Source organism: Arthrobotrys flagrans (genome assembly GCF_004000055.1).
Source record: "Arthrobotrys flagrans strain CBS H-5679 chromosome Unknown unitig_1, whole genome shotgun sequence".
In the NCBI taxonomy this organism is placed as follows: Eukaryota; Fungi; Ascomycota; class Orbiliomycetes; order Orbiliales; family Orbiliaceae; genus Arthrobotrys; species Arthrobotrys flagrans.
This window is the reverse complement of record NW_027137556.1, coordinates 5,136,835-5,160,887: the sequence shown is the minus strand read 5'-3', so window position 1 is coordinate 5,160,887 and position 24,053 is coordinate 5,136,835. Positions and strand designations below refer to the sequence as shown.

Below are 24,053 nucleotides of genomic sequence, written 5' to 3'. Positions count from 1 at the left end.
ATCCAAGGTTCCCCGCGGAAGGATACGATAAAGAACCTAGGCCGTTATCGGATGTCTTGAACTACAGAAATCGAAGAGAGCGTTGTAACGAATACAAAGCAGTGAATAACCCCCCTTGATGTACCAAGTTCTTTCAGCGATTCCAGTAACATGCAAGAAGATATTAAGTATTTGTGAGAAGGGAAAAGAGGCCAAGAAGACAGAACGAGAGAAGAAGGAAGAAGAGGAGGAGAAGGAAAAGAATTTGGATCGAGATGGAAGAAACAAGGAAGAAGGAAAGGAAGCTGGCTGTGGCCGCTTGCTGGCAGGGGAGTCGGAACCAGTGAAGACCAGCTGCGACGAGCGGCAGTGGACCGACAAGGATAAGGCTCGCTGATACCCTGAACGTTTCGAGGCATTTGGAAGATGAATGCCAAATATGTCGCAGGGGTGCGTATTCCAAACCCGATCTGGAACATTGCAGCCCACAGCCCGCCTGATTTGGAATACCCATGTTTCCAAATTCGAGTCCCCTGCCCCGCTTGGCACCTGACATGTCCAGATCGGATCGCGATCGAAAACATCAAGCTTCTGCCACGCGCCACGATTGCACGACGTGCGCCATCTGGCCTTCCATCTTTGGAAATTAGAAATCGTAAACAAAAATCATGTTATCATGGTATGGATGTGGGATTAGATAGTAAAAAATGGTGTCATATAACTAGTATGTAATATACATTGATATCCGTCGAGCTCATGCTACCGGAACGCCCAGCAAAGAAAGAAAGAAAAAAAATTTAGCAAGATAAACCAAGTATGCATGCAACTGGAAACAAAGAAAGAATATCCAGACGCCTAGAGCCCCACAGAGTTGTCCGAAGAAAAAATGAAGGGAAAAAGAAAAAAAAAAGTACGCGGTGCACAGGGCGGTCTTGAGTAGTGGTGTAGTGAGAAGAAATAAAACAAAAGGACACAATCTTATCCGCCTTAAGACTCTGTCATATTCGACGGACTATCTTCAGTCTGGAGGTTCCGCAAAATATCCGGGATCAACCCGTCAACTTCGTCCATCGGAACCTTTAAGGCAAGAGAGATCAACTTCCTATAGTCATTCATCCGACTCCCGATCCCAGCTAAAGCGTACAGTTCGATGATCTTCTCGACCAGTTGATTTCGTCCGTACTGCGCTTTGACTAGTTGCTTCGCGTTTTCAAATTGTTCTCTCTGCTCTTTCTCCAACCCGGCTGCAGAGGTTGGTTTGGTCTTAAAAACAGCCTTCCCTTCTTCGTCTCGGATTAATCTGGCAAGTTCGAAATATTGATTCCGTTCGATCGCCTTGCGGAGGGCTTCTGATTGCAGTCTAAACGTTTCCCGGGCGTGTTGGAGATCCGATTCGAACTGGGCTTCGGACCCTACTGTTGCAAGCAAGGCCTCGTACTGAGCCCGAGTGGCCTCGAGGTCGGCATTGACAGAAGCCAATAGTTCTCTCGCTTGCAGCAGATCCTCTTCTTTCTCTCGGAGCTCCATGTCGTACGCGGAGGCGAGGTCTTCGAGCTTCTCTGCCATGAGAGGAATAAACTTTTGGGTGGCCTGCATTGCGGCCTCGGATACATGAGGCTGGGGGACACTGGCCGAATGATTCAACGCATATTTAACAGCAGCAACTGTGGCGTTTCCTTGGGAAGAGCCCGGGTTAAGTCGAAAGGAGTTCGGCAGCTGACTCGAATTCCCATACCCGTCGTATCCTTGAATAGGAGATGAGCTGGCAAGTTGGTGGTTCTGTTGTGCCATAGATCGTCGGTCCCTCTCGTACAGGACAATGTATTCATCTGCCGTATGACCTTCCATGTTGGGGATATCAGGGCTTCCATGGTACGCCAACATCATCTGTACCAGTTTTCGAGCGCTATTCTTCGCCGCAATTGTAAGAGCCGTGTTTCCTTCCATATCCTGTCTATCCAACAAGGAACCAATTTCTCCTTGGGGTTCGGTTTCCGAGAGTTTGAGGAGGATGACATTGCAATAGTATTTCGCGGCCAGTAATTTGTTACGGGAACAAGTCGTCGCGGCGATATGGTGAAAAACCGTAGATGCGAAGGAATCAATGCACCCGATCGTGCTGCGGAGGATTGTTACAAGTCGAGGGAAAGCTTTGCGGTCGTAGTTATTGGTGAATAGGACTGCTCTCATCAGCGGGGTCTCGCCACGCTTGTTAGTCATGTTGAAGTCTGCACCGGCTTTCAACAAAAGCTCGACCACGGTTAGATCTCCCATAGCAGCAGCCCAGTGAAAGGCGGTATGCCCTTCATCATCGATAATCTCGTTGACTTCGAAGTCCATTGGCGGGTTTTCGAGGAACGGTGGAATTCCATTTTCGTTAGTCATAAAATAATCGAGGAGTTCGTCACTATACGCAACCCTTCGACGGCGACTGATTTCCAAAGGGCTTTCCATCATCAGCCCTCTCTTTCGCTTCCTGCTTCCGTCCATTGGGAACTGTCCTATCCCGTCTTCGCCGCCTGAGGCGTGTCCGTGTTCGAGGGGGTCAATGATTGAGGATTCTAGACCTTCAATTTCGCTAAGATCACCATCCGCAGGTTCTTCTTCGGATGGAAGGTGGAGTGGGCGTACGGGTTCGGCGGGTAGGACGGTGACCAGTTTGGGCGGTTCTAGTTTATTAAAACATAACCATTAGCCCTGGCTAACAAAACACTGCTCTCCGTAACTGAGGAATAGTTACTCACTTGCGGCCTTTTTGGGATTTGCGGCTGCCTTCGGCCCGGCCCCCCTGGGAGCCCTGGGTTTGGCAGAGGCCGCTGTGACATGTTTCGGAGCAAGCGGCGGGCTCTCTGTAGTAGGTCGGAAGTTTACTATAGGGTCAAGAAGGTCTTCGACCTTATACTGAATGGCGATTTCCCGGCCGCGCTCAAGAGGAACCCATGTCCCTAGATGAAACCCAGATTAGCTCGAATACTCCGAAAGAGAACCCACACCAACAATAACACCCATTGGGAACAGAACATACCCTGATATTTGCCATATCCACCTTGCACCTTCTCATGAACACCTCTCTGGACTTCACGCTCCAATATCCTAGTCCTTTGCGGTTTATCGAACCCAGCAACCTTCAGGATCTGGGTAGCGTTCAGCCATCCATCAGAGCGCCTGCGCATACAGGCAATGCTCTTGCACAGGAACTCATAGACAGGGACCTATCATCACATCGTTAGCCTGGTATAAGTCTCCAGTGAGGTTTCCGCACTTACACCACTATAGGTCGCCTTGTAGATGATAGGATCCGGCATGATGTCAGTAGGGTGCTCCTGAGGAGGAAACGGAGAGGAGTAGGGGCGGAATAAGGACCGAAGATTGGACTCTGATGCCACCAGGATGTCCAACCGGAACAGCAATCGTTCAGAAGCGTTTTAAAGAAACGTATATGGGAAAAGAGGGAGATCGGGGAGACGTGTATGATGCGTGTGCATGTGGGCGCGTGTGTGGAGCGATGAGATCTAAAGCGAACCGTTTGGCTTTTCTTGGCACTTCGCAACCACAACTTTCCGACAACCAACGACAACCCGCCAAAGTCAAGAACCACCTGCTGGCTTCAATACATCCTTTCCGATCATATAACGCCGTCAACGACACCGACGACGATAACAACAGTCGCAATGTCTCCCCCGGTAGAAGTCCCGGGTACTTATGATACGCAATACACCTTTAGAGTCATATATATTCACAGTACTGACACGGATTGCGTCCTTAGTGGTAACCGCCGAACAAATGTCCGAGGCTCGATTGCCCATAGCATACCGAGACCGATGTGCAGGCCTTCTAATACCCCTCAACCGGTGCCGTTTCGAAACAATGTACCTACCGTGGAAGTGCGAGGTGCGTGGGCCTGGTTCCCTTCTTGTCCGGAGGACGCCATATCATTATAGCTCGAGTACCGGACTAACAAAATCTCCCGGTGTATGTTTATAACACGATAGAATGAACGCCATTCCTACGAAAAATGCCAGTACGATGAATTCATGAAGCGAGTGAAGAAGATGGAGGAGCTGAAAGCTGCAAACCCCGGCATGAGATCCAATTGATGACGTATTGGAGGTTCGACGGAAGGACGGTTCTAGTGTACAAAATAGGTACGCTACTTTCAAGCGTTTGTACATACACCTATATAGCAGAATTTTCGCTATGGATTTGGCTTGAAATGAGATCATTTTCGTGTTTCCCAATCCGTGTACGTTGGTAACGGCTTGGGCCCACAGTCGCAATTATCAGAATTATCTTGCTCGTCATGTCTATACCCACGGAAGGTCTCCCTTGTTTAGGGGTTGTATTTGGGGATACAGAAAGACAGTTGTTGGCTCCAACTATGATTAGGTCTTTGGTTGCAATGAAAGTTTCTATCGTGGTGCTCTTTCTATCTACAAATGTTATCCCGCCGTATTTAGAAAAAAAAAAAAAAAAAAAAGGCTAGTGTATTTCAACCGACTCCCCTCTATCGTTTCTCAAAGAGGCCTTTCCAAAGATTTGTTCCTTTCCCTTCCCCGTTTCCCAGCGTCTCGGCGGCTTTGATCAGGTCATAATTGACAGCTACGTTTACACGACTGTCCTTCTCATAATCCGGGTGACTGCGAACAAAGTTTCGGATCCACGTGGCAGCAGTTTCCCACGTTCCGTTAGACCGCTTTTTGATCAGATCAAGATATCGTGCGAGTTCACATCTCGTTTCGACATCCACATTTACTGAATTCAAGTAGGACTCAATCAAAGTGATCAGTCCGGGGAACCCATCCTGGCCGGACTGCCCGTTCATGATCTCGTTGATCGTCATCAAACAGTATTCATCCTCCACGGGACCAAGTTCGACAGGCTTCGGTGTATTGGATATCGAGCCGCCAGGACTTGTATTGGAACCCTTGCCGCTGCGATTTGCGTGACGGGGCGGAAATACATGCTTTCTGAAATAGAACTTTTCGGAAAGAACTGCATCCCGCCGATGAGCTGTCTCCATGTTTTCAGTGACCTGTCGTACAAATAGCGCCAGCCTGTTAGCACATCCCTACAGAATCTTCGATTCAGAGTAACGTAACGATAGCTACGTGGAAGAGTGGCCATTCGAATCTACCAGACGGCGGACTCATCTATAACGCCCGTTCGTTTCCTTCTTTGTTTCTTCTTTTTCGTCACACGAAACAAAAAGCACCCACCTTTGATATTGGTACGTAAAAGTTCAATCCATAAGAAAGGATAGTCCGGGTTAGAAGGACGATAAAAATGGAAAATGCCGCATTTTCAAAATCGGTCAACTGCACCTCCATGCTTCTAAACTCCACTCGCCATCCTATAGCATCCTCAGCGCTGGGTGGCGGTTTAAAGCGCATATGCTGCCAATTCGTTGATTGGATATTCTGTCGCTGTTGTTAAATCGAGGGTTCACGGTATGAAGGATGATCTCTTTGGCTTCGGACTTACCTCGAAATTATCGTTATTTTCAACAAGATAATTCTTAATACTCTCGCTGAAGATAACCAGAGGATCACGAATAAACAGATGGGCAAAGTGCTTCGCCAACGGTTCGTCCATTCCTGGAAGGCCCGTTTGTTAGAGTATGGACTCTTATCGGCTTTTACATCCGATACAGGGTAATAACAGGCTTACCTCCGTCAAGTAATTTCTGCTTCAACGGAAGGTTCTGATGGATATCAACGTCGTTGTATTCTGGCCGAAAACCCGGATCTTGTGATATGTAGGTTGAAACCGAGTCATACCTAGATTTCGGAATGACATACTTGTTTTCGTTGAGCGGCTGCAAGGGTTTTTGTTTAAAATAAGTCATACGTAGATTTCAGGGATCTTGATCGGAACAGGGACGTACCTTCAAGCCTCTTTCTTCCTCCGTACGATCATCGACCGCTCCTGATATGATGTTCCAGCGGCAGTCGATATCTGTCAAATAACCCTTGAAGATTGGGCTTGCAGCGGAAAGTGCAAGCATGATTGGCCCAAGCGGGCAGAGTTGGTCGTACAGGGTCCGGGCCTCGCTGATGTTTTTGGCTTGGAAGGTTATCTGCAGGCAGCATGAACCCATCCCAAATCCCATGGCATCCATGTAGACGTGGCCATCTTTAGCAGCGCCATTTCGGACGTCTCCATCTTCGGGGTAGTCGGACAAGTCATATTTAACGGTGGGATCCTTGAAAGGATTCGGGGTCTTCTCATCATAAAATATGGGAAGGTTGATACAAACTTTGCTGCCCCGTCGTGACCTAATATTCGCCGTGAGAGTTGGAAATCGGATGTGAGGATTAATAATTTCATCGGGGACAAAGATGCTTCTGGCGATCGGTCCATGCGGTGGGTAATATGGTTGCGTAAATGCTCCCGGTACACCGAGCCGTGGGAACGATGTCATAGTAATCGGAGTTTCGTCTTTGGTCATATGCTGCTTTGCAATCACTCGTCTGACCGATGCGTGCGTGTCAGGAAAACTCTGGCAAATGCATGGCAAATGCAGTACAAAGTACCAGCACGGCGAACGTAGGATTGTCTGTCTAACCTTTTCTTCATATCTGGCTCAACCGTGAGAAGGTCCCGTAGCATGCCCCCATAAGGGGCGCCGGGGGTTGCTTCGAGCATGAATCTACCATACTCTGCGTGAAAGGCTGGTACTCGTTGACCAGGTTTTCTAATATCAAGAAATCACAAAATAGAGGAAAGGATCAAGGTAATATTGTTAGCCCGTTACTGCCATCAACCTATTTCTGAGGAAGTCCCAAAAAAAAAAAAAAAAAAGCCGAACAAATGAAGCTTGTACGTACTGGCTGATTTCTTGCAGACTGGGGACGCAGCCACCCGCTTTCCGCAGCTCCTCGTCATGCGCAAGATCCTTTAAGATCTCGGCTTGCCGTAGAGACAGTCGTGCATCTTTGGAATCCTCGTCATATGAAACGACTAGATATTCGATCTAAAATTGCCACGCGAGAAATGTAAGACGAGTGTGACCGGGATATATCGTGGGAGTAATGGATCCGTAAGGGTGACTGCAGTTTTTTTTATGTCACACAGAAGACGGGGAGCGGCATTGTGCCATCAGGACGGTGATAATGATAGAACCCCCGGGAGATTCTATTCGTTTGCGCTCTCAAGGTTTGTGCAGGTTCCAGGTTGGCAGACTCGAGAAGGGTACGGCGAAGGACGTTGGGAAATGAAGGGAGAGGGAGGACGAAGTTACCTCGTCACCCCAGAGAAGGATATCTCTCTCCTTACTCTTAGCCTTTTTCCAGATATTCAACAATTGCTTTATAGGAGTTTATGTCAGTCGATATATTGAGGTCCGGTCCGGTCTGGTCTCGACCGGGGGGCGGGCTTCGATACCCACCTCGATTCCTCGTTCGCGGACTAGATCCGCATGAGGCTTTGCTTCCTCCCAGGTCAGAGGAGTCCCTAGAGACCTACGATCCCATGAGAAGGCCGTCGAAGCAAGGTCAGCCTGGCAATGGACAAACTGGTGTACCACTAGAGAGAGAAAAAGAGATCGGATGACGGCTTACAGCAACCCCATTCTGGATCCGGATATATCCTTCTTGCCGCAGAACTCGAGCTTCGGGTTTGGAAAAGAGCGTTAACCTTCGAGTATCTGTTCTGGCTGGACCTGGCGCACAAAAATCGAGGTTTCCGAGAGAGTAATGAAAAAAAAAAAAAGTGAAGTAAACTAAGTTATCGAAACTTCACCCGCCTACATCGTAGGCTGCGTAAGTACTTCCTTAATATACGAAGGAAAGTATCCTATCCTGACTAATGGAGAAACCACCTCCAGCGCAGCTTACCTAATTTTTTTCTCTGCTTGATTGGTGTTGCATCACTTTCGCTCCCACGTTTTCCTCCCACGCGGGGCATCTGATCTTAGAAATGCCCCACCAAGGCAAGTCCATACGATTGCATCACTTCAGGGAGTCCAATCTGGGCAGCTTAAAATACTGTGCTAGCAAATCATGTGTGAATTGTGGTCCCGGGCTATGGGGTTGCATTGGTAAAGTTATCAGCTGAATCGTCCAGCCTGCCATACGTCTCCGCTGGCAATAAAATATAATACAAAAAAACCAACTAAAGTGAAGCCTATGAGACTCCAGCATGTGGCTTGACCGCCTCGTAGAACCAAATAAAAGAAGAAAATAACGGGAAAGGAAATAATAAGTGTGGCACAAGAACGAAAATACAGAGAAAGGACAAACTTTAAGGGCCCGCTTTGCCTCTGAACGTCGAATAAGGTAAAAATTAAGCTTGAAGGAATCAAGATCACTTGTGAAAAGTGTCCTTCAATTCGCAAGAAACGCCAAAATGAACCCCTCGGTATAAAAAGAACTCCGGGACGCCGTCGGGAAGATGCTTTACAACAAAGCGGTGCATCGGTACAAAGACGGTAAAGACTAAACCGAGAAAAAGAAAAAGGGAGGGAAAAAACAAAAAAACAAAAATAAAAATAAATAAAAAAGGGCAGGTCGAGGTATGAATATTCATAAGAGTTCCGTATCAGCATTATACATATACAGGCTTGTGTCCAAGGTAAATCTGGTGAAAACGAGAAACAATGGCGTCGGTTGGTGCATTATTCGGGTGCACAGCAATACTCCAAGAGCTGTCGAATCGCAAGATGGCCGACTGTCCGTAAGCTAGGCCTGGTTACATCAAAGAAGCTGAAGCCGACTTCCGGGCTAGCGGGGAAGGGTTAATGGAAGCGGATGCATTGTTGTTTTTGTTCAACTTGCGGGTCAATTTCGCATAATCTGGGGTATTTATTTAGTGGGCTATTCCTGTGCAGAGGTTTAGGTATAGAGGGTGAAAACTGGTACTTACGCAAACCACAAGCGTTACAAAGGGTGCGGGCGCCGTCGGGGCCGCGGCGCCATTCAGGTGTCTCGGCACGATTGCAACTATGACAGCGGCCGGGCGGAGCAGCTTTCTTTGTGCGAGTTAGAAAAGATACTGCGAATATATGAACGGGAGAATCATCAAACCTACTCCTTTGCGTTGCTTTTTGGGGTCCGGATGCAATGCACCCCGCATATCATCGCCGGCGTAACTCATATCATCATCAACGTGGTCGATCGATCGCTTGGGCATGGGCTTCACAGTATTAACCTGCTGTTCATGCTTTCTGCTTTGATCGTTTACGACCTTGGTTCGCCAATACTGCAGGGCGTCGAGAATGCGATGCGTTATATTTATGGCATCATCCAAGGCTTGGATCGAAGGCTCGATCTGGCCAGAATATTTCAGGGCCTGGAAGCCTCCCGGCTGACCCCCTTGCGGCGTGTATTGCGTTGAGAAATGATACAAATGGGATGCATTATCCCGAATCTGATCAGGCAATGTTGTCAGCATCAGGCAATTTTAAGACGAGGAGAGGGTCCTTCCTTACCATATCTAGGTTACGTCGGAGCTCCGAAATGTCGAGAGCCCTATTGATTGCCGACCCATATGTATCCTGAAAACTGGTCTTTCCGCCAATAGATTTTCCTTTCGGAGAAAAAGGGCCCTCGGAATGGCCGCTCGGTTCGTTTCCATAAGGTCCCCCCGGTGCTGATATGCATACAGAGCTGCGGCTTGACCTGGAAACGGTTGGCTCCCTGACCCGGATACCCCACCGGACTGATAATTAGATGCAGGTGGATGAGCAGGTGGAGGCGGTGGAGGCGGAGGCGGGAAACCCGATATATGTGGAGAAATCTGTACGTATGGCTGGTGTTCGTACGAAGAATGGTTTTGCTCATAACCATGTGTGTAATGGGTCGGAGGCGGCGGCCGCCCGAATTGGCTCTCGTTCGGACCCGGCTGTGACCTGGGCGAACCTTTCATACCATGATCGGACGAACCATAAGGTGGGTGGGTTTCGGAAGACTCGCGATTGGAGAAGGGTAGACCGGGACCGTGGCTTTGCTGCGGCGTTACGGTTCGGCTGTGAGAACCGGGCTTGTCAAGCGGGCCATTGTTAGGGGGTGGCAGGTTAGTCGTCGGTGACGAGTGATGGCTACTAGGTGGCCGTAAGGCTGACGATGGAGGCAAAGGACCCGATGGCTCGGAATCATATAAGGATCTCGGCGGGAAAGGACGAGATATACTCGAGGAAGGCAGCGTAGAGCTTAGAGAAGGCGGCCCAGGAGGGGCACCACCCGTTGAAACTATACTTGAAGGTTGATAATTCGCAGGGAGAGCATCGATCATTTGATTTAATGAAGGTAACGAGGGAAGAGTTCGGGATGAGCCAGGATTACGTGAAGATCCATCCTCCTTTTCGCTCGTTCTTCTCGACTCCGGCGGGGAAATTATATAATCGCCTCCTTGCGGTTTTGGCAATGCGGAAGATGCTGATAATGGGGAAGCATATTTTGGAGTCGGGCTGGTTGGGGTTATGACGGCCGAGTTTCCTGGGTTTTGCCGGTGTGGTGAATACAAATCATCCGGAGCGCGGTCGAATCGCGCATAACCGATAGAGGGCAAAGTATCGCTAAAATTTTCAGTTTAGAGACGTTAGCAAGTTTGGACCGATGGATGTATATCTGTTTTCTTTATCATTCCGTGGAGAAGTGAATAACGGACGAACTGAAGCTCGTTAGATTGTATTGGAAAACAACAGAGCAAATCATGGTTAGAGCTTCAAAACCGAATTAACGGAAATACCGCGATCAATGGAACAACGAAAAATCTTGGAATCCATCCTACCTTTTTCTTCTCTCGTTCTCCAAAGTAGATCCCATATCTACTACCGCCTCGGCCTAAGCCTTGAAAACACAGCACCAGGCAAGTTGATCGTGGGAGAGAGAATGGTGCAAGCCAGACAACAGGTGCGCCTCCCAATGCTTCCCTGCTGGTAAATTACGGCCGCCGAGTAGGACTGTATAAATTTTGCACCGAAAGGCAGAAAAGGGCACCACTCAAGATGATCTAATTCGGAGAGTTTGCCAAAATGATACGGCTTTTTTGTATTCCAATTGCTTCTGTCGTCGTCCAGCACGTATTTGAGTACTTGTATCTGTGGTGAGTCGTATATATATTTCAAGTATATGGGCGAAGTAGAAGTGAGAATCGATTAGAAAAAAGGAGTGATTCGTATTTCGTCACGGGAACTTTGAGAGCATGGAATTTGAAACCAGGATTTCTCGAGGAATGTGTTATATGTATCACCGGTGGCGTCGAGGCGTAGGAAGGAGATGGTAAAGTTTCTATGAAAGGCCGTGTTTCTTCGATTTTTTTATATTTTTATATTTGTTTTAATTCCCTTGTCGTGTTTTTACGGGATGCCAGCGGGCAGCTATGGTTCGGTTGTTCGTGGAGTTGCTGAAGAAGTTGTGGGCAAACTAGTGACGAGAATGGTCGAAGAAGCGGGTAAGTTTCATTCAATACTCAGCTGGTGGGAAAAAGAAGGGAAATGAAGCCGAGAGTGGGAGCTGAAGAAGTCGTAGGGGTCGTGTAAATCGAGAATGGCTTTTCGGGTGGTAAAAAGAGGTGGCCAATGGGATGGTATGTGATGTAGAAGGAAGTGACGAAGGTGAGAACAGGACAGGATATGAAAGGAATAGGAAGCGGGAGGAGGAGTGAGAGGAGGAGTAAAAAATAAAAAAAAAAGGATAGAGAGAAGTGAGTAGCCAGGAAGTAGTATGACCGAACAATGGCTGTGGCTGGATTTGATGGATGGATGGATGGATGGATGGATGGATAGGCAAATGTAAGGCGGAGAGGAGGGAACCAAGAGGGGCCTCTAATTGTGGATTACAAGACAGGTCGACCTTTGTGCATGTAATGTAGGTATGCCAGTCGATATGTGATGTACAGGTACAGGTACCTTTTTGTTCTTCCTTTTACCTCTCCTTCTACCTCTCTCTGTTACTACCTTTACTACGAGAGATGGAGATAAGGGTGAGAATGAGTGAAGAAGGAAAGAAAGAAAGGAGTAAGGGGGGGAGGAGGAGGAGGTGAAGAGAGAGATGGAAGGATGAGAAGGAGAGGAAGAAGTAAATGATATGATGTGAATCGGATGGAGATGGTGATAATAGTTTATCTTGGGTTCAATAACTCAGTTCTTCTGCTTCAGTCCTTCGCTCTGTGCAATACAATACACCAAACCAAATCCAAAAATCCAAAAATAATAAGCAAAAGTAAGCTAAGTATGGTAAAGCAGAATCAAATCGGATATCTGAATGGTCTGATCTGAGGGTCCCCTTCCACCCCCAGATTGAGTTTTCCGCCCGATCGAAATCTCGGGTTCTCCTCCTCTTCCCTCTTTCAATCTCAATTAACGAGCGAGCTACATAAGTCCTCACATTACAGATCAGATCAACCGAGACTCTTGCTTTGGCATGTTCTCAGCAAGCGGCAACTCCAATTTGCATTTGCATTTTAATGTCAAGCGAACGAACCCGCAAGTCTGGGCTGGCTAGTTCGGCCCAGCCTAAACTTACCTTACTGTGGTCGACCCCCGAAACGATCCAACGGCTTCGAATCAAGATCCAGGTTTCTGCTCAGGGCTTCCGGGCCTCGGTGGACTAGGATCTCCCATCTTTGTGGAATCTGGATTCTGAAATCGAAACCAGGGTGTTAGGCTCTCCTCTTCTTCTCCACACGTCTACCATGGAGGTTGATACTTTTCACCCCAAACATTTTTTTTTAATCAATTCCACAATGCACCAAATGAGGGTATAAAAGATTATACGATATACTATTACAAAGATATGTAAGTGCTATGTAATCTATCCTGTCCAAGGCGTTATATCTTTTTTCTTCGCATACGGCTTGGGCAATCGCACAGAAAGGCTCCGCGGCCTTCCCCAAAAATTTGCCTTACTGTCTTATCTGTACGAACCTCAGCTGCTCCCGACCAAAAAGAAAAAGAAGAAAGAGAGGCCATGCATGACAACCACTATAACCCATAAACCCCCTTATTGTCTGCTTCCCACCTTATCTCTACGACCGCTGTTGCTGGATGTTCGGTTCGGAATATAAAACAATAGAGCGAGAAGAAAAAAAAAAAAAAAAAAAACCAAGAGTGAACAGCTTCCGTTCGGGATGAAAGGCACCCTGGTCCCCCAAAAAAGGTGGTGTCGACAGCTGGGGAGATCCCATGAGACTAATATATGCCAATCGTCCTTCAACGGCCCTTTTACCAGATCGGGTCTGGTGCTAAATGGTGGCTTGCGATCTTGATTTCCTCCAAAGATCGGCCGGTAATAATAGGTTGGAACCTTCCGTCGCCTTGACCATTTTTCTAGGATAAATACATGTACTTGGTGCCCAAGTACGCTATATCTATTACATTTGTAGGATGTCTGCCCTGTTATGAAAAAAAGAAGGGGTTTCTTTTTCGTCGATTAAACTTGCCCGAATGGCTGGGTTGACAGCCCAAAAAGTAGCCGAATCCTTCTGATAGAGAATCGTCGGTGGATCTTTGGTCGTGAGATTGGATCGGGTGGAGAAGCGAAACTGCATGGGAGGGGACATCCAAGATCTCTGCTTGGCCGCTTGGATGGGAGCATTTTAAAAATTTTTTGTTCGTATGATGTCTCTTTCATTCTTTGTCCTGCGGGATGCCAAAAGGGGTTTTCGATCGCACCACTTCTGAGATCAAGTTTCCATTTCCCGATCACGAAATCCCGGGATTTGATTTCCGAGTCAATCAATCGGACACCCGCCCATGAAGCCAGCCAACCTTCCCGAGACAGCTGGATCTCTTCTCTCTCCACTTGACGAAAATTTCGCCGGTTCGAGCAGAGAGCAGACCGCATACATATATACACCCTTGACGGCAAATGAAACGAGTGGCCTGATACTTACCGTCGTTCGCAGGCAAATGCTAGAAGAACGAACAGGATGGTTCAGCAACTAATGTAATAGGACCTTTCCCACTAGCGTTGCGAGTCAGGCTTGGGTGGAGGGAAAAGAAACAAACAATGCGAGCGGGAATAAAGCTTGAACGGAAAAAGCAAAAGGAGCTTGCTGGAAAGAGTGGCCTCACGCGAATCGCCATATTCAGAGGAGGAACATAACCAATCATAGGGGCTGGCGGACGGGTGGAAAGTGGAACTTGGAGTGGGGGGTGGATCTGGCATCTTGCAGACAGGCCCCATGTCTTCATCGTCCTGAAATGGGTGGGTTTTCAACGGTCGAGTGGTGAGCTCCAATGCAAAAGGCAAACTTGCGTCGTGCGGTCCTGTTTTCGTCCTCCTTCTGCTTTTTTCCCGAGTTTAGTCGAATCGAGTCCCAACCAAGCCCTTGCCAATGCCCTTGCGAAAGGGAAGTATCAGGCCATGAGCACGAGCGCGCGGAATTTGCCAGTCTGGTATCATGGCTTGCCGGTTGGATTGGATGGGAGGGTGATGGTGGAGAGGCAAGACCAGGGAACGGCCCAAGCGAGGTCTCGTATTGCTTACCTCGATTCGCATACATGGCCTCCGGACAGATACCGTTTGCTCGATCTGCTCATGATCAAGATCTGACTTCGGCTATCATTTGGAATGAAGCAAGGGTTCGCATTCCGCCGTCGTTTCTTTTTCGGCTGGTACATGTACATGTGTAATTTCTCCCTGGGCGCTTCGTCAACAGCAATATAAAATTATATCTCGTTGCAACGTTGCCGACATTTGTTACCGAGCGCCTCAGACCATCGTAGATGCAGCTTCCCTGCCCTTAATACGTCTGCTTATGTACTTCTATTTACCGGCGCGAGTAGGAGAAGAGATAAAAGGATGAACTTAACACAAGTAACATATAAAGTGCGTATGTATGTACGCACGGAGAGTGTTAGAAGTCGGTCGTTCTGTCAGAAAAATGTTACATGTCGGTAGAAACCCCACCACCAATCCCCTCTGCATTACCATTTGTCAACCACTCGTATTGCGCAACAGAATCGGGTAAAACGACCCACTTTTCACCATCAAATCTCCCTTCATCGTCCGATCATGGCGCCGGTGCCCTCGTGTAATGTTCCTTAGCATGTACTCCCTACGCACGTCCGTGGCTCCTCTAACAAATCCCAACGTCTTTTTTTTTTTTTTTTTTTGTTCCTTCCTTCCAATATTCCTTCCTTCGATCTGGTCCCACAAATAGCGACGGGTGTGCATGTCTTTTTTGTTCCCCTTACCACGTGTCTGTGTATCCTTGTGGGACAAGATCGATTGAGCGATCCAGCCCGGATCGTAATCTGCCGATCCGATTTAATTTGTGCACCGAAGCCTTCCAACCCGTCTGCGCTTTTGCACGTATGTACCATGTAAGTACGAATGTACGTGCATATACATCGGCCTGTTTATTATATCCCTTGAGCCTATCCTTGGAAATCATCTGCATAAAGGTCATCGTCACAATGAGCAGGCCAAAAAAAGTATTCGAGAGAGGATAGATTGAACATCTGCTTGACTACCTAAAAGTAAAATTTAAAAGTATGAAACCTTTCAGCCCTCTAATGTGCATGCCGGAGCGGATACAGAAAGCCCATACACCAAAGACGCCTGCTAGCCTGGACACACGGCTGGAAATGTAAAAGCAAAAGGAACGGTAAATTAATCCCAAAGCACAACACCAGAAAGAACAAGAACGCTGTCATAAGAGCAGTCAGAATATAGTACAAAACAACATAAAAATCATCGGCCGTGGTTCCCGATGGCTGGGGTATGGGCCGCAACCAGAAGAAGCTTCCCACATTGCCGCCAACAACTGAAACGGCTGGGCGTGTTCTTGTTCAAACCACTCTTTACTGTTGTACATCCAAAATACCACACCCTCTCAACCCCGATCCAGGTGCGATATGGATTTTAATACCTCGTGCAGAGGCAGTGCCGTTGTCCCGGCTGCCTTCATTGCTGCTTCCTGCCTTACGTCTAGCACAGACGAAGCCTTCCCAAGAACCTTTTCCGTTACGCCCTTTGCGTACAGACTGTACTGCTGGGCTTTGTGCATACCGTGCGAAAACTGATCCACTTTGAATTCCAACGACCCACGTCCCTTTGACATGACATCTTGAATTTGCCCAATTGCTTTGTCAGAGTTCTCAAACCTTGGTATAACAGCGGCTTCTTCTGGTCGCAATAAAGCCGCGTCCAAGGCTTCGGGTCGTATGCCCCCTTCTTTTTGGTTTCTTGGTATTTTTTCCGGTTCTTTTTCACAAATCTCAGACCAAGCCTTCTTCTCACAATTCAACCTACACAACACAGGTTTTTGTCAGTATATCGAGATTGCTTAACCGAACATTTGATACAGATTCATCTTACTGCTCCAATTGTCGTTCTAGCGCTTCGATCTTGCGTTTGTGATCTTCGTTTTTGGGGTTGGGTTTCTTGGGTACGTCCGCGGTGCTTTCCGTTCCCTAAGCACATGTTAGATATCATGAAAATTACGTCATTCGCATCGATGTCGGTTCGTACCTCCGAAGCATCCCACCAATTCACATTCAGCTTCTTTTCGGTAAGATCTGCTAATATATCTTCTTCGATCACACGTGCTATGATATCCGTTAGCTCGTTTCACCACGTAACTTCCATGTGGGATGGTTTCTTACCTGCAGCTCGGGCATTCGATTGAGCATCACGACCACGTGCCCTCTTCTCGCTCAGCGCACACTTGGAACACCAAGCTAAAAGCTGTTGCATACGCTGGGTCTCTATCATCTCGGGGTCCAAGTGCTTATAGAAGTCGTTGGGTTGTACGTCAGGATGTGGTGCCGCTGACCGTCGCAATATTAGTGACTGGGTTTTCCGGGATCCCCCTGCTATAGGTTCCATACCGATAAATCCATTTGACAAAGAACTGGCTCTTCTCCCTCGTAGGCCCAGACTACTTCTCCGATGTCCCTTTGCTTCACGCATCTCTTTATTTCTCTTCCTTACCAATGGCGTGTCTTCTATAGCAGCCAATGGAACCTTCAGGGGCTTATCGCCCCCGACATCCTCATCCTCCTTGGATATACCCTCTTCGGATGTGGCATTCCTCGGCGAGCGTCGAACTTTCGGTAAATCTCTTTCGGGGGTTCCCAAGACCTGCGCCTTTGTTTTCCGCGCAAGTGCCGGTGGCTTCACGCTTGGGGCCGGCAATGGCTTCTCATTTTCTATATTTTTCGTTCGAGATCGAGGTTTGGGTTTGGTCTGGGTCTGCGGCTCTGGTTTTGGCGGTGGCTCTGGCGCCGGCACACGCTCTGCTCGTGTCCGCCTCGACCTACTCGGAGATCCACCTTTAGGAGGTTCTGTTGTTCTCAATGCCGTTGTGCTCTCCTGGGGAGCGGATGGCTCCTGATTTTGTTCTTGTTCCTCCCGCTCCCGCTCCTTTTGGTTCCGCTTTGCCCTTTTTGCCCTACTCGGTCCCTTCGAAAATATATTGTCCGTACCCTCATCGGTTTCGGCTGCTACCGTACCTAGAAAACTTGTTAGCTTCTCTCAATTTTGAGCGACTCGGTGATATCCAATTACTTTTTGTGGTCTATAATCCCAAATAGCTCGGATTAGCTGCATTTCAATGTACCATAAACACGCGACTGAACGCTCACCCTTGTTGGAGGCCTTGTCGTCTGCTCTACAGCTCGACCGGTAGGTCGATCGGGAGAAGACCGCCGGGTCTTCTTAAGAGGCCGCATGTCTTCTCCACGAACTCCATTTGCCGTAGCAGTATCATCGAGAAACGTCTTTGTGCTACTTTTGCGCTTCGGCCGATGACTGGCCATCGTTGGCATGAACGCTAAGGGGAGCGGATATGAGGCGAATTCGGTCATGTAATCATGCAGTTAACCATTGCAAGGTAGCGAATGTCGAAAATCCCAGTGGTCTATGGAAGTCGGGTGACCTTGAGCTCGAGAAGGGGAATTTGAAACAGTCGGGTTCAGATGTGGGGAGGCGCGATGCGCATATAAGAGTATCCGGAACGACTGGGGACGACTTCGAGAGGGTACGAGAAGGATGAGCAATCAGTAGCGGTTGGGTTTTATTTCTTTCGAGTCGGTTCGGTGCTAGTATATGCCGGAGATAGCGCTACCGATGGGGTACCTGATGCCGTCGATGCTGTTGATGTCGATGATGCTAGTTTGGGTTGGGGGACGCGACAAGCTGGTGGGCCGCCATCGCGACAACAACAACAAAACAATAACAACGCACAACACATAATATTTCGCTGGAACGAATTCTCGACGAGAACATCCCCGATGTGATAGTGATATAAAATATACAAGGTGGTGGGACGAAAGTCTTTGTTTCTTCATTTGTCATGAGAAATTAACATGACTTCAAGTTCTTTTTTTTTTTCTATACCAGTTAAATGGCATGACTGTACCATTCTTTCTAACCATACAGCTTCAGGCAGGCGCCACAAAGAACCACACGCTTTGTATTGCATTGCACATGTCGCACGCTTCATAAAGCTTTCGAAAGATAATTGTTGAAATTTACATTAAAAAATATCGTCACTTCTCGGATGAAGGAGAAGATTATTCATTCCGAGGAGGAGCCAAGCTGCCCTCCACACGCCGTTTAGCGTCCGCCTTATCCGCGGCCGTAACGTGCTTGGATATCGTTTCATGACCGACTTCACGCTGATCCGGGCTATGCCCGACAGACATACCCACTCGAATCTTCATAGCGGATCGTTAGTCTCAACGTAAAAGGCTCAGAGTCCATAGGGTATCACTTACCAAAGTCTCAATCGCCTCACTCGAATTAGCGATCAAGTCGTCGTCCCATCTCATTGTGTTAGGCTCGAAAAGGACTACCAGAGTACTTCCACCAAACTTGAAGTACCCAAGCTCATCTCCTCGGGCGACAGTAGAGCCACCCTTAGCAGTAATAACCGTACTGCCTACCATCATAGCGCCAACGCAGACAACCATCACACGACCGTGGGCAACAGAATCTATCGGAACAATGATCCTGACGTTTTCTCCGTATACGTCGAGCCTAGAAACTAGATTAGCATGACAGGGTTCCCAAGGAGCTGTATCTTCGATAGGAACATACGCAGATCGGATGGCCATGGGGTTGACGGTGTAGTATTCTCCCTTGATCAACTTGGGCTCTCCCATAACACCGTCCACGGGTATATGGAACCTGTGATAATCCTGAGGTGCAAGGCGGAAAATACCCAAAGCACCACCGTGAAACCTCTTAGCTTCATCGCCATACGCCGCCCCAAGGAGCCTCTCCACAGAAAAGTCACGTCCCTTGACCCAGATCCTAGTTGCATCATCAATAGTATCGAAGACTACTGATCTGCAATCAGCGGGTGATACTATGATTTTAGGGTTATCGGGGTAGGAAACCGGACGGGAACCAGGCTTGAGCTCTCGATAGAAGAATTCATTAAACCTGGCGAGTATTTTCGTCAACACTGTTCGCCATAAAGCTGGGCAAGATAACTTACGTTTTGAATTCATCTAAGGGTTTCAAAACCTCATCAATGTTAAGTTGGTGGAAAGCAATGAACGGTTTGATTTCGCGGGCTGACGCCGGGTTATCATACTTCTTGCCTTGCTTCCAGCTCAAACTTTCAAGCAATTGACGAACTAGATTGGGTTTAGTAAAAAGAATAGAATGCGTCGAATTTGTTGACAATACTTACTCTTCTTCTTCTCCATACTGCTACTCTTCAAGCCCTTGTACAGAAGTCTGATACCAAGTCTCACATAGACACTCATTCTTTCCTCGGAGATCAGACCGGTAATTCGATCCTGAATAAGGATGTTTGCAGAGTTCGCTCCGAGTTTATATCCACCATATGACACTTTAGTAATGACTTTCGAGTACCATTTCCGCTGTGCTTGACTCGAAGTCACAAAACCTCCCATCACCAATCGATCTACTCTTCGCCAATCTTGACTGGCACATGTTGCCAAGTGCGTAACAATGTCGACCTCCGAACGCTTCTGTAATCGCGGTTGATGGCACAATGGACATTCTTTAACAACAATAACATGTTCTTCTTTCTCATCCTCATCCGCCAACCCATCATTGGACAAGTTTGTACCCTCTTCACCGCCGGATCCCATTCCGGGAACCGATAAGGTTGGTGTCGTAAGAGTTTGGTTCAGAGAATACGTTGACTGCGACTTTGATTGGCTAGCGGGGGTATAGCTGTCGGAATTCGTGTCGGATTTCGTCGACGCGGTATCCGTCAACTGCTCGTCCTTCGACAAGTTTGGGCTGCTGTGGTTATAGGGAGAGTATCCACGATTTGTGGACTTGGATGTAGTGGCAAGTTGGTCCTCTAAGCAAATAACCGCCTGGTCCATAGTAAGCTCGTAATCTAAGCAGTTATCGAGCGAGTTGCCATTCTCCTCAGCAAACCGTTCGAAGAACCCACCGATGGTGCTAGCCTTGAGGGTAGACCCTAGCGAGTCCAACATGGTCGTCAGCTCCACCCTGCTGATCATTCCGCTGTCGTCCGCATCATACTGCCGAAGCATAACTCTCCAAAACTGTTGTCGAAGAGCCGGGTAGGGGATATATTTGGCCCGAATGTGCAATCCCGGGCTGTGCTTCCCTTCCCATCGTTCTTTATTCTTCATCAGCAACGGGAGATCAAAGGTTTTCAAATCGTATTCGTTGGCATCAATTTGGGGGATAGGGGGCTCCTCAGAAGTAGGGGTTGGGGTTAATATGGTCGGAGGGACGAGCTGGCCATCTTTTGTGGCAGGAGGCAATTCGATCGGTGGAGGTTTGGCGGTCATTTGATACAAGGAAGTCGAAGAGCCTGTGGGCCGAGATGAAAGGTCACGGCCCTTCTTCGCCAGGTTTGTTGCTGAGCTTGACCTGGACAGCGGCAAGCGGAATCTACTCTTGCTTCCGTTACCAGAGCTTACCGTTGATGCGGACATGTCGTACGTTGAGAAGTCAGGCATCTCGTAGAGGCCGTTTTCACCCTTTGACTTCGGTGCGGTGGCAATGACATCCTGCACCGGAAGATCAACCTGGGCAATGAAATCGTTTCCGGAGAACTTGTCCTTGTCCACGACGGCGAAATTGAGCGAGTAGTTCTGCTCATGACGGAGGACTTGGAAAACCATCTTCTCGTCAAACTTCGGGTCGAGGCAGTGGCGGATAACCCTTGTGCGGTATGTTTTCTTGCCCAAAGACGCAACAACGAACGGATCACAATCAAAGCTCGTTCGAGTCACTGAGTAAGAACTTATTAGCTATTGATATTCGATGATAAGGTCTTCGGTGGGACGTACTGTTTTTCTCCGGGGGAAGGTCCGAGCAACTCAGAATCTCAATGAACATGACGCCAACCACGTCTCCATTGTTGGCGAGTTCATACGAGGTGACCTTCTTCTTGCTCTTTCTACCCTTTCCTCTGCCTTTCAGCTTTAGGCGTTTCTTCGACTTTTTCTTCTCCTCGCCCTCCTGCTTCGGCAGGCCAGGAGTCTCAGGCAGTTCGTCGCCCGACTCTTCGTCCTCATCCGATACTTCATCATCAGACCCCATATCCAGACCTAAGCCTGCGGGGTTTTCAAGCTCCAATATTGGAGTGCCAGCGACAGATGGTGATGACTTGAAGACGCTCAGGATTTGGTCGATCGAAGCCGGCTTGCCGGACTTGTCGACCACGAGGAGACTGAGTTGGATTTCTCCGGAAATTTTGGCCTTTTTCCTGGTGGAAACCAATTCGAACCATCGGGACTATATAGCTATCAGTAACAGCCGATTCTGAGAGTCATTGACAGCTACATACGGTAACTTCCGAAGTCCCAGAGGAGAAGAATTCATCTAAAGAAACTTCAAATTCTCCCATATAATCCTAACCGCCTTTGTGTCAGTTTATCCCGACTGCTATCACGAAATTACATTTTGGAGTAGAGAATGCCTTTATACCTTTCCGAAACGATCTTTATCCCAGCAAATACAATGAAGTTCATGTGCGCCAGTCCTCGCTAGAGGCATGTCGAACGTAATATTCCACGCAGGATCCAAACTTTTCGGAACAGCGTGCGTGACATTACGGTAGTCGTCCAGAGTAACAACTACGTACTATACAAACCTCCGCCCGTTAGCAACCCCTCCCCTTAGCAGTCGTTCGAATGAAGCGTAACACTCGTACCGGATCACTTTTACCACTTCGATCTTTCGGTGCCAAGTTCCTTCCCTGTATTTCGATACACCAGTCAGCAGCTGGGTTACGGTAGTATTTCGAGGTATTCGAGTCGCACCTGAACAACGGTCACCTTCAAAACGAGGTCCGAGACGTCAGTCATGATTTTAGGTGATGCACCGCGGCTTAGATTCGGAGTGCCTGTGAGTAAAGAAATTCCACGAGTGGGAGAATTAATATCAGAAAAATGTTGGAACCGGTAGACAGGTGGGATTTGTTGTCTTTGAAGGGTAGCTTTTCAGGGATGATGTGGAAATAGCCAGTTTGAATGACAAGCAACCGAGCTTTAGAGCATGGGTATGAGGGTTTGATGTGATAAGCTCAAAACTGCGTGTGATTTGGGGTGTGATAGTGAACGCGAATAGCTTGAGCTTTCAACACGAAGCTGGCAGATACCCAATGCGGTGCAGTTGGGTATCGAATTCAGCCAAAATGAGGCTCTGTGGAGAAAGAGAGTGTGTGTACTACTTTTGACAGGGGGTAGTAATAGGATCTCGACAAGTTGCGGATGGTGGTTGTGAAGAGGAAAAAAGCAGAATCTCGAAGCAGGAACATATGATGTAACCGGGCTGAGCTGGCAAAACTCCGCCATACCCATGTTAAACGGAATCTGTGACGAGAGAAGGCCTGTTCGGGTGCCGGTGGGCTTGTGCGCCGTTGTGCATTTGCCGGCAAGCCCAGTACTCGGTACTTGTGCAGTACCGTATATAAAAGGCAGGTTTGGCGTAGATGTACTGTCTATCAGTTCTCCACCTCCGAATACGCTGCTGCGGCATCCGTCGTTTTGTCTTTACCGCCGATGACATCGACAGAGATATTTTCCTAGCTCTCCATCCAACCCAACCGTCGTAACCGATCTTTAGAGTTTCTTCCTCAGGCACAAAACTCGACCGCCGTTGGAGCTGAGAGCTGCAAACGGAATTCGATGCCGCGTAAACATAGAAACTTACCACTTCGGCTCCTCCCTAACCTCCCAAGACTTGGCCGGCTGAGGGGCCCCATAGATTCATCCCTCTCTCGTAGGCTCCCTTCAACAAACAAAAAACAACCTGGCAAGCAATTTCGGACGGGCCGCTGGAAAAAGTGTAATTTTTTTATAGATAGAAGTGAAGGATATCGATATCCGTGTGGGTTTTGCGGCTCCCGGGCCAGGCCAGGACGGTGAGCGGAACGAAACCTCAACGAAACGCAGCTAGGCCTGTCCGGAAACAGTCGGTGATGTCGTAATCTTGAGTGTGATGAGATAGCTGATCGAGATCGAGAATCGAGAAGCTAGAAGCCCGAGGACAGAGTATTTCGTGAATTCATCGCCGCCGTGATCGCTCGTTCTCTATAAAATCACGCAAAACAGGACTTGACGCTAATACTCTTTTTAAACGTTCTGAGATACCCCCAAAATTGAAACCACTCACGTCTCCTGACCCCAGCTGCGGGGGTAGTTTGTGTTCGCCTGTCGGTCGGGATAGAAGTTCTAATTCCAGTCTTTCACAAACAAGGGCACTTTTTTTTTTACTTTCTGTTGTTCCGGTCGCCGTGTGTGCCTTCTTGGTATTTAAATTTGGAATTCATCGATCGGACCGTGGGCCTATTTTATGTTGAGGGATTCGATCCTGGGCCTGCAGCTTCGTGCAGGCGCACATGCTCACCTCTTTTTGTAGAACCTCCACGTAAGATTCCATTTTAGCCTCACGGATCCGGTCGGAGAAAATAATGGTGCACATTCGACCGATAGTTTTAGGTAAATCAGACATCCAGGGTACCTAACCACAGCTTCCGTCGGCGAGGAAGGTTGCCATGTTTTGGGTATTTTGAGGTAACAGAACGCCACGGTGCTAGCTGGCTTGGGGTAGGTAGGCACCAGACCTCATAGCTCGGTGGGAGTTGATGGATCATGAGCCCCCATCTTTTCATTCGGATGGCGGCCTGTACCACAGGCTCCTGGCTAAGCTTTCCCA

The 24,053-nt window shown here is 48.2% G+C and overlaps 6 protein-coding genes across 6 annotated transcripts; 1 reads left to right on the top strand and 5 right to left on the bottom strand.

Moving 5' to 3' along the window:
* Window positions 1-966: 966 nt before the first annotated feature.
* DFL_009530 (uncharacterized protein) lies at window positions 967-3,284 on the bottom strand (the record flags this gene model as incomplete). The annotated part of the gene is made up of 4 exons (XM_067639432.1): window positions 967-2,648; window positions 2,724-2,924; window positions 3,005-3,191; window positions 3,246-3,284. 4 exons carry the CDS (start codon window positions 3,282-3,284, stop codon window positions 967-969), a joined length of 2,109 nt encoding a protein of 702 aa, XP_067487222.1.
* Window positions 3,285-3,650: 366 nt separating this feature from the next.
* DFL_009529 (uncharacterized protein) lies at window positions 3,651-4,076 on the top strand (the record flags this gene model as incomplete). Its single annotated transcript, XM_067639430.1, has 3 exons — window positions 3,651-3,675; window positions 3,746-3,870; window positions 3,972-4,076. 3 exons carry the CDS (start codon window positions 3,651-3,653, stop codon window positions 4,074-4,076), a joined length of 255 nt encoding a protein of 84 aa, XP_067487221.1.
* Window positions 4,077-4,483: 407 nt separating this feature from the next.
* On the bottom strand, window positions 4,484-7,549 carry DFL_009528 (uncharacterized protein; the record flags this gene model as incomplete). Its single annotated transcript, XM_067639429.1, has 10 exons — window positions 4,484-5,011; window positions 5,196-5,396; window positions 5,461-5,573; window positions 5,647-5,794; window positions 5,864-6,449; window positions 6,545-6,673; window positions 6,807-6,952; window positions 7,220-7,285; window positions 7,367-7,439; window positions 7,539-7,549. 10 exons carry the CDS (start codon window positions 7,547-7,549, stop codon window positions 4,484-4,486), a joined length of 2,001 nt encoding a protein of 666 aa, XP_067487220.1.
* Window positions 7,550-8,667: 1,118 nt separating this feature from the next.
* Window positions 8,668-10,742, bottom strand: DFL_009527 (uncharacterized protein; the record flags this gene model as incomplete). The annotated part of the gene is made up of 6 exons (XM_067639428.1): window positions 8,668-8,771; window positions 8,842-8,947; window positions 9,007-9,345; window positions 9,407-9,446; window positions 9,581-10,492; window positions 10,708-10,742. 6 exons carry the CDS (start codon window positions 10,740-10,742, stop codon window positions 8,668-8,670), a joined length of 1,536 nt encoding a protein of 511 aa, XP_067487219.1.
* A 5,017-nt stretch (window positions 10,743-15,759) lies between these two features.
* On the bottom strand, window positions 15,760-17,686 carry DFL_009526 (uncharacterized protein; the record flags this gene model as incomplete). Its single annotated transcript, XM_067639427.1, has 7 exons — window positions 15,760-16,174; window positions 16,245-16,339; window positions 16,398-16,474; window positions 16,532-16,696; window positions 16,757-17,380; window positions 17,436-17,445; window positions 17,513-17,686. The coding sequence occupies 7 exons, from the start codon at window positions 17,684-17,686 to the stop codon at window positions 15,760-15,762; spliced, it is 1,560 nt and encodes a 519-aa protein (XP_067487218.1).
* A 756-nt stretch (window positions 17,687-18,442) lies between these two features.
* On the bottom strand, window positions 18,443-23,100 carry DFL_009525 (uncharacterized protein; the record flags this gene model as incomplete). The annotated part of the gene is made up of 11 exons (XM_067639426.1): window positions 18,443-18,586; window positions 18,647-18,908; window positions 18,969-19,316; window positions 19,372-19,513; window positions 19,570-21,123; window positions 21,182-21,629; window positions 21,682-21,747; window positions 21,822-21,977; window positions 22,048-22,092; window positions 22,157-22,239; window positions 23,049-23,100. 11 exons carry the CDS (start codon window positions 23,098-23,100, stop codon window positions 18,443-18,445), a joined length of 3,300 nt encoding a protein of 1,099 aa, XP_067487217.1.
* Between the last annotated feature and the right edge of the window lie 953 nt (window positions 23,101-24,053).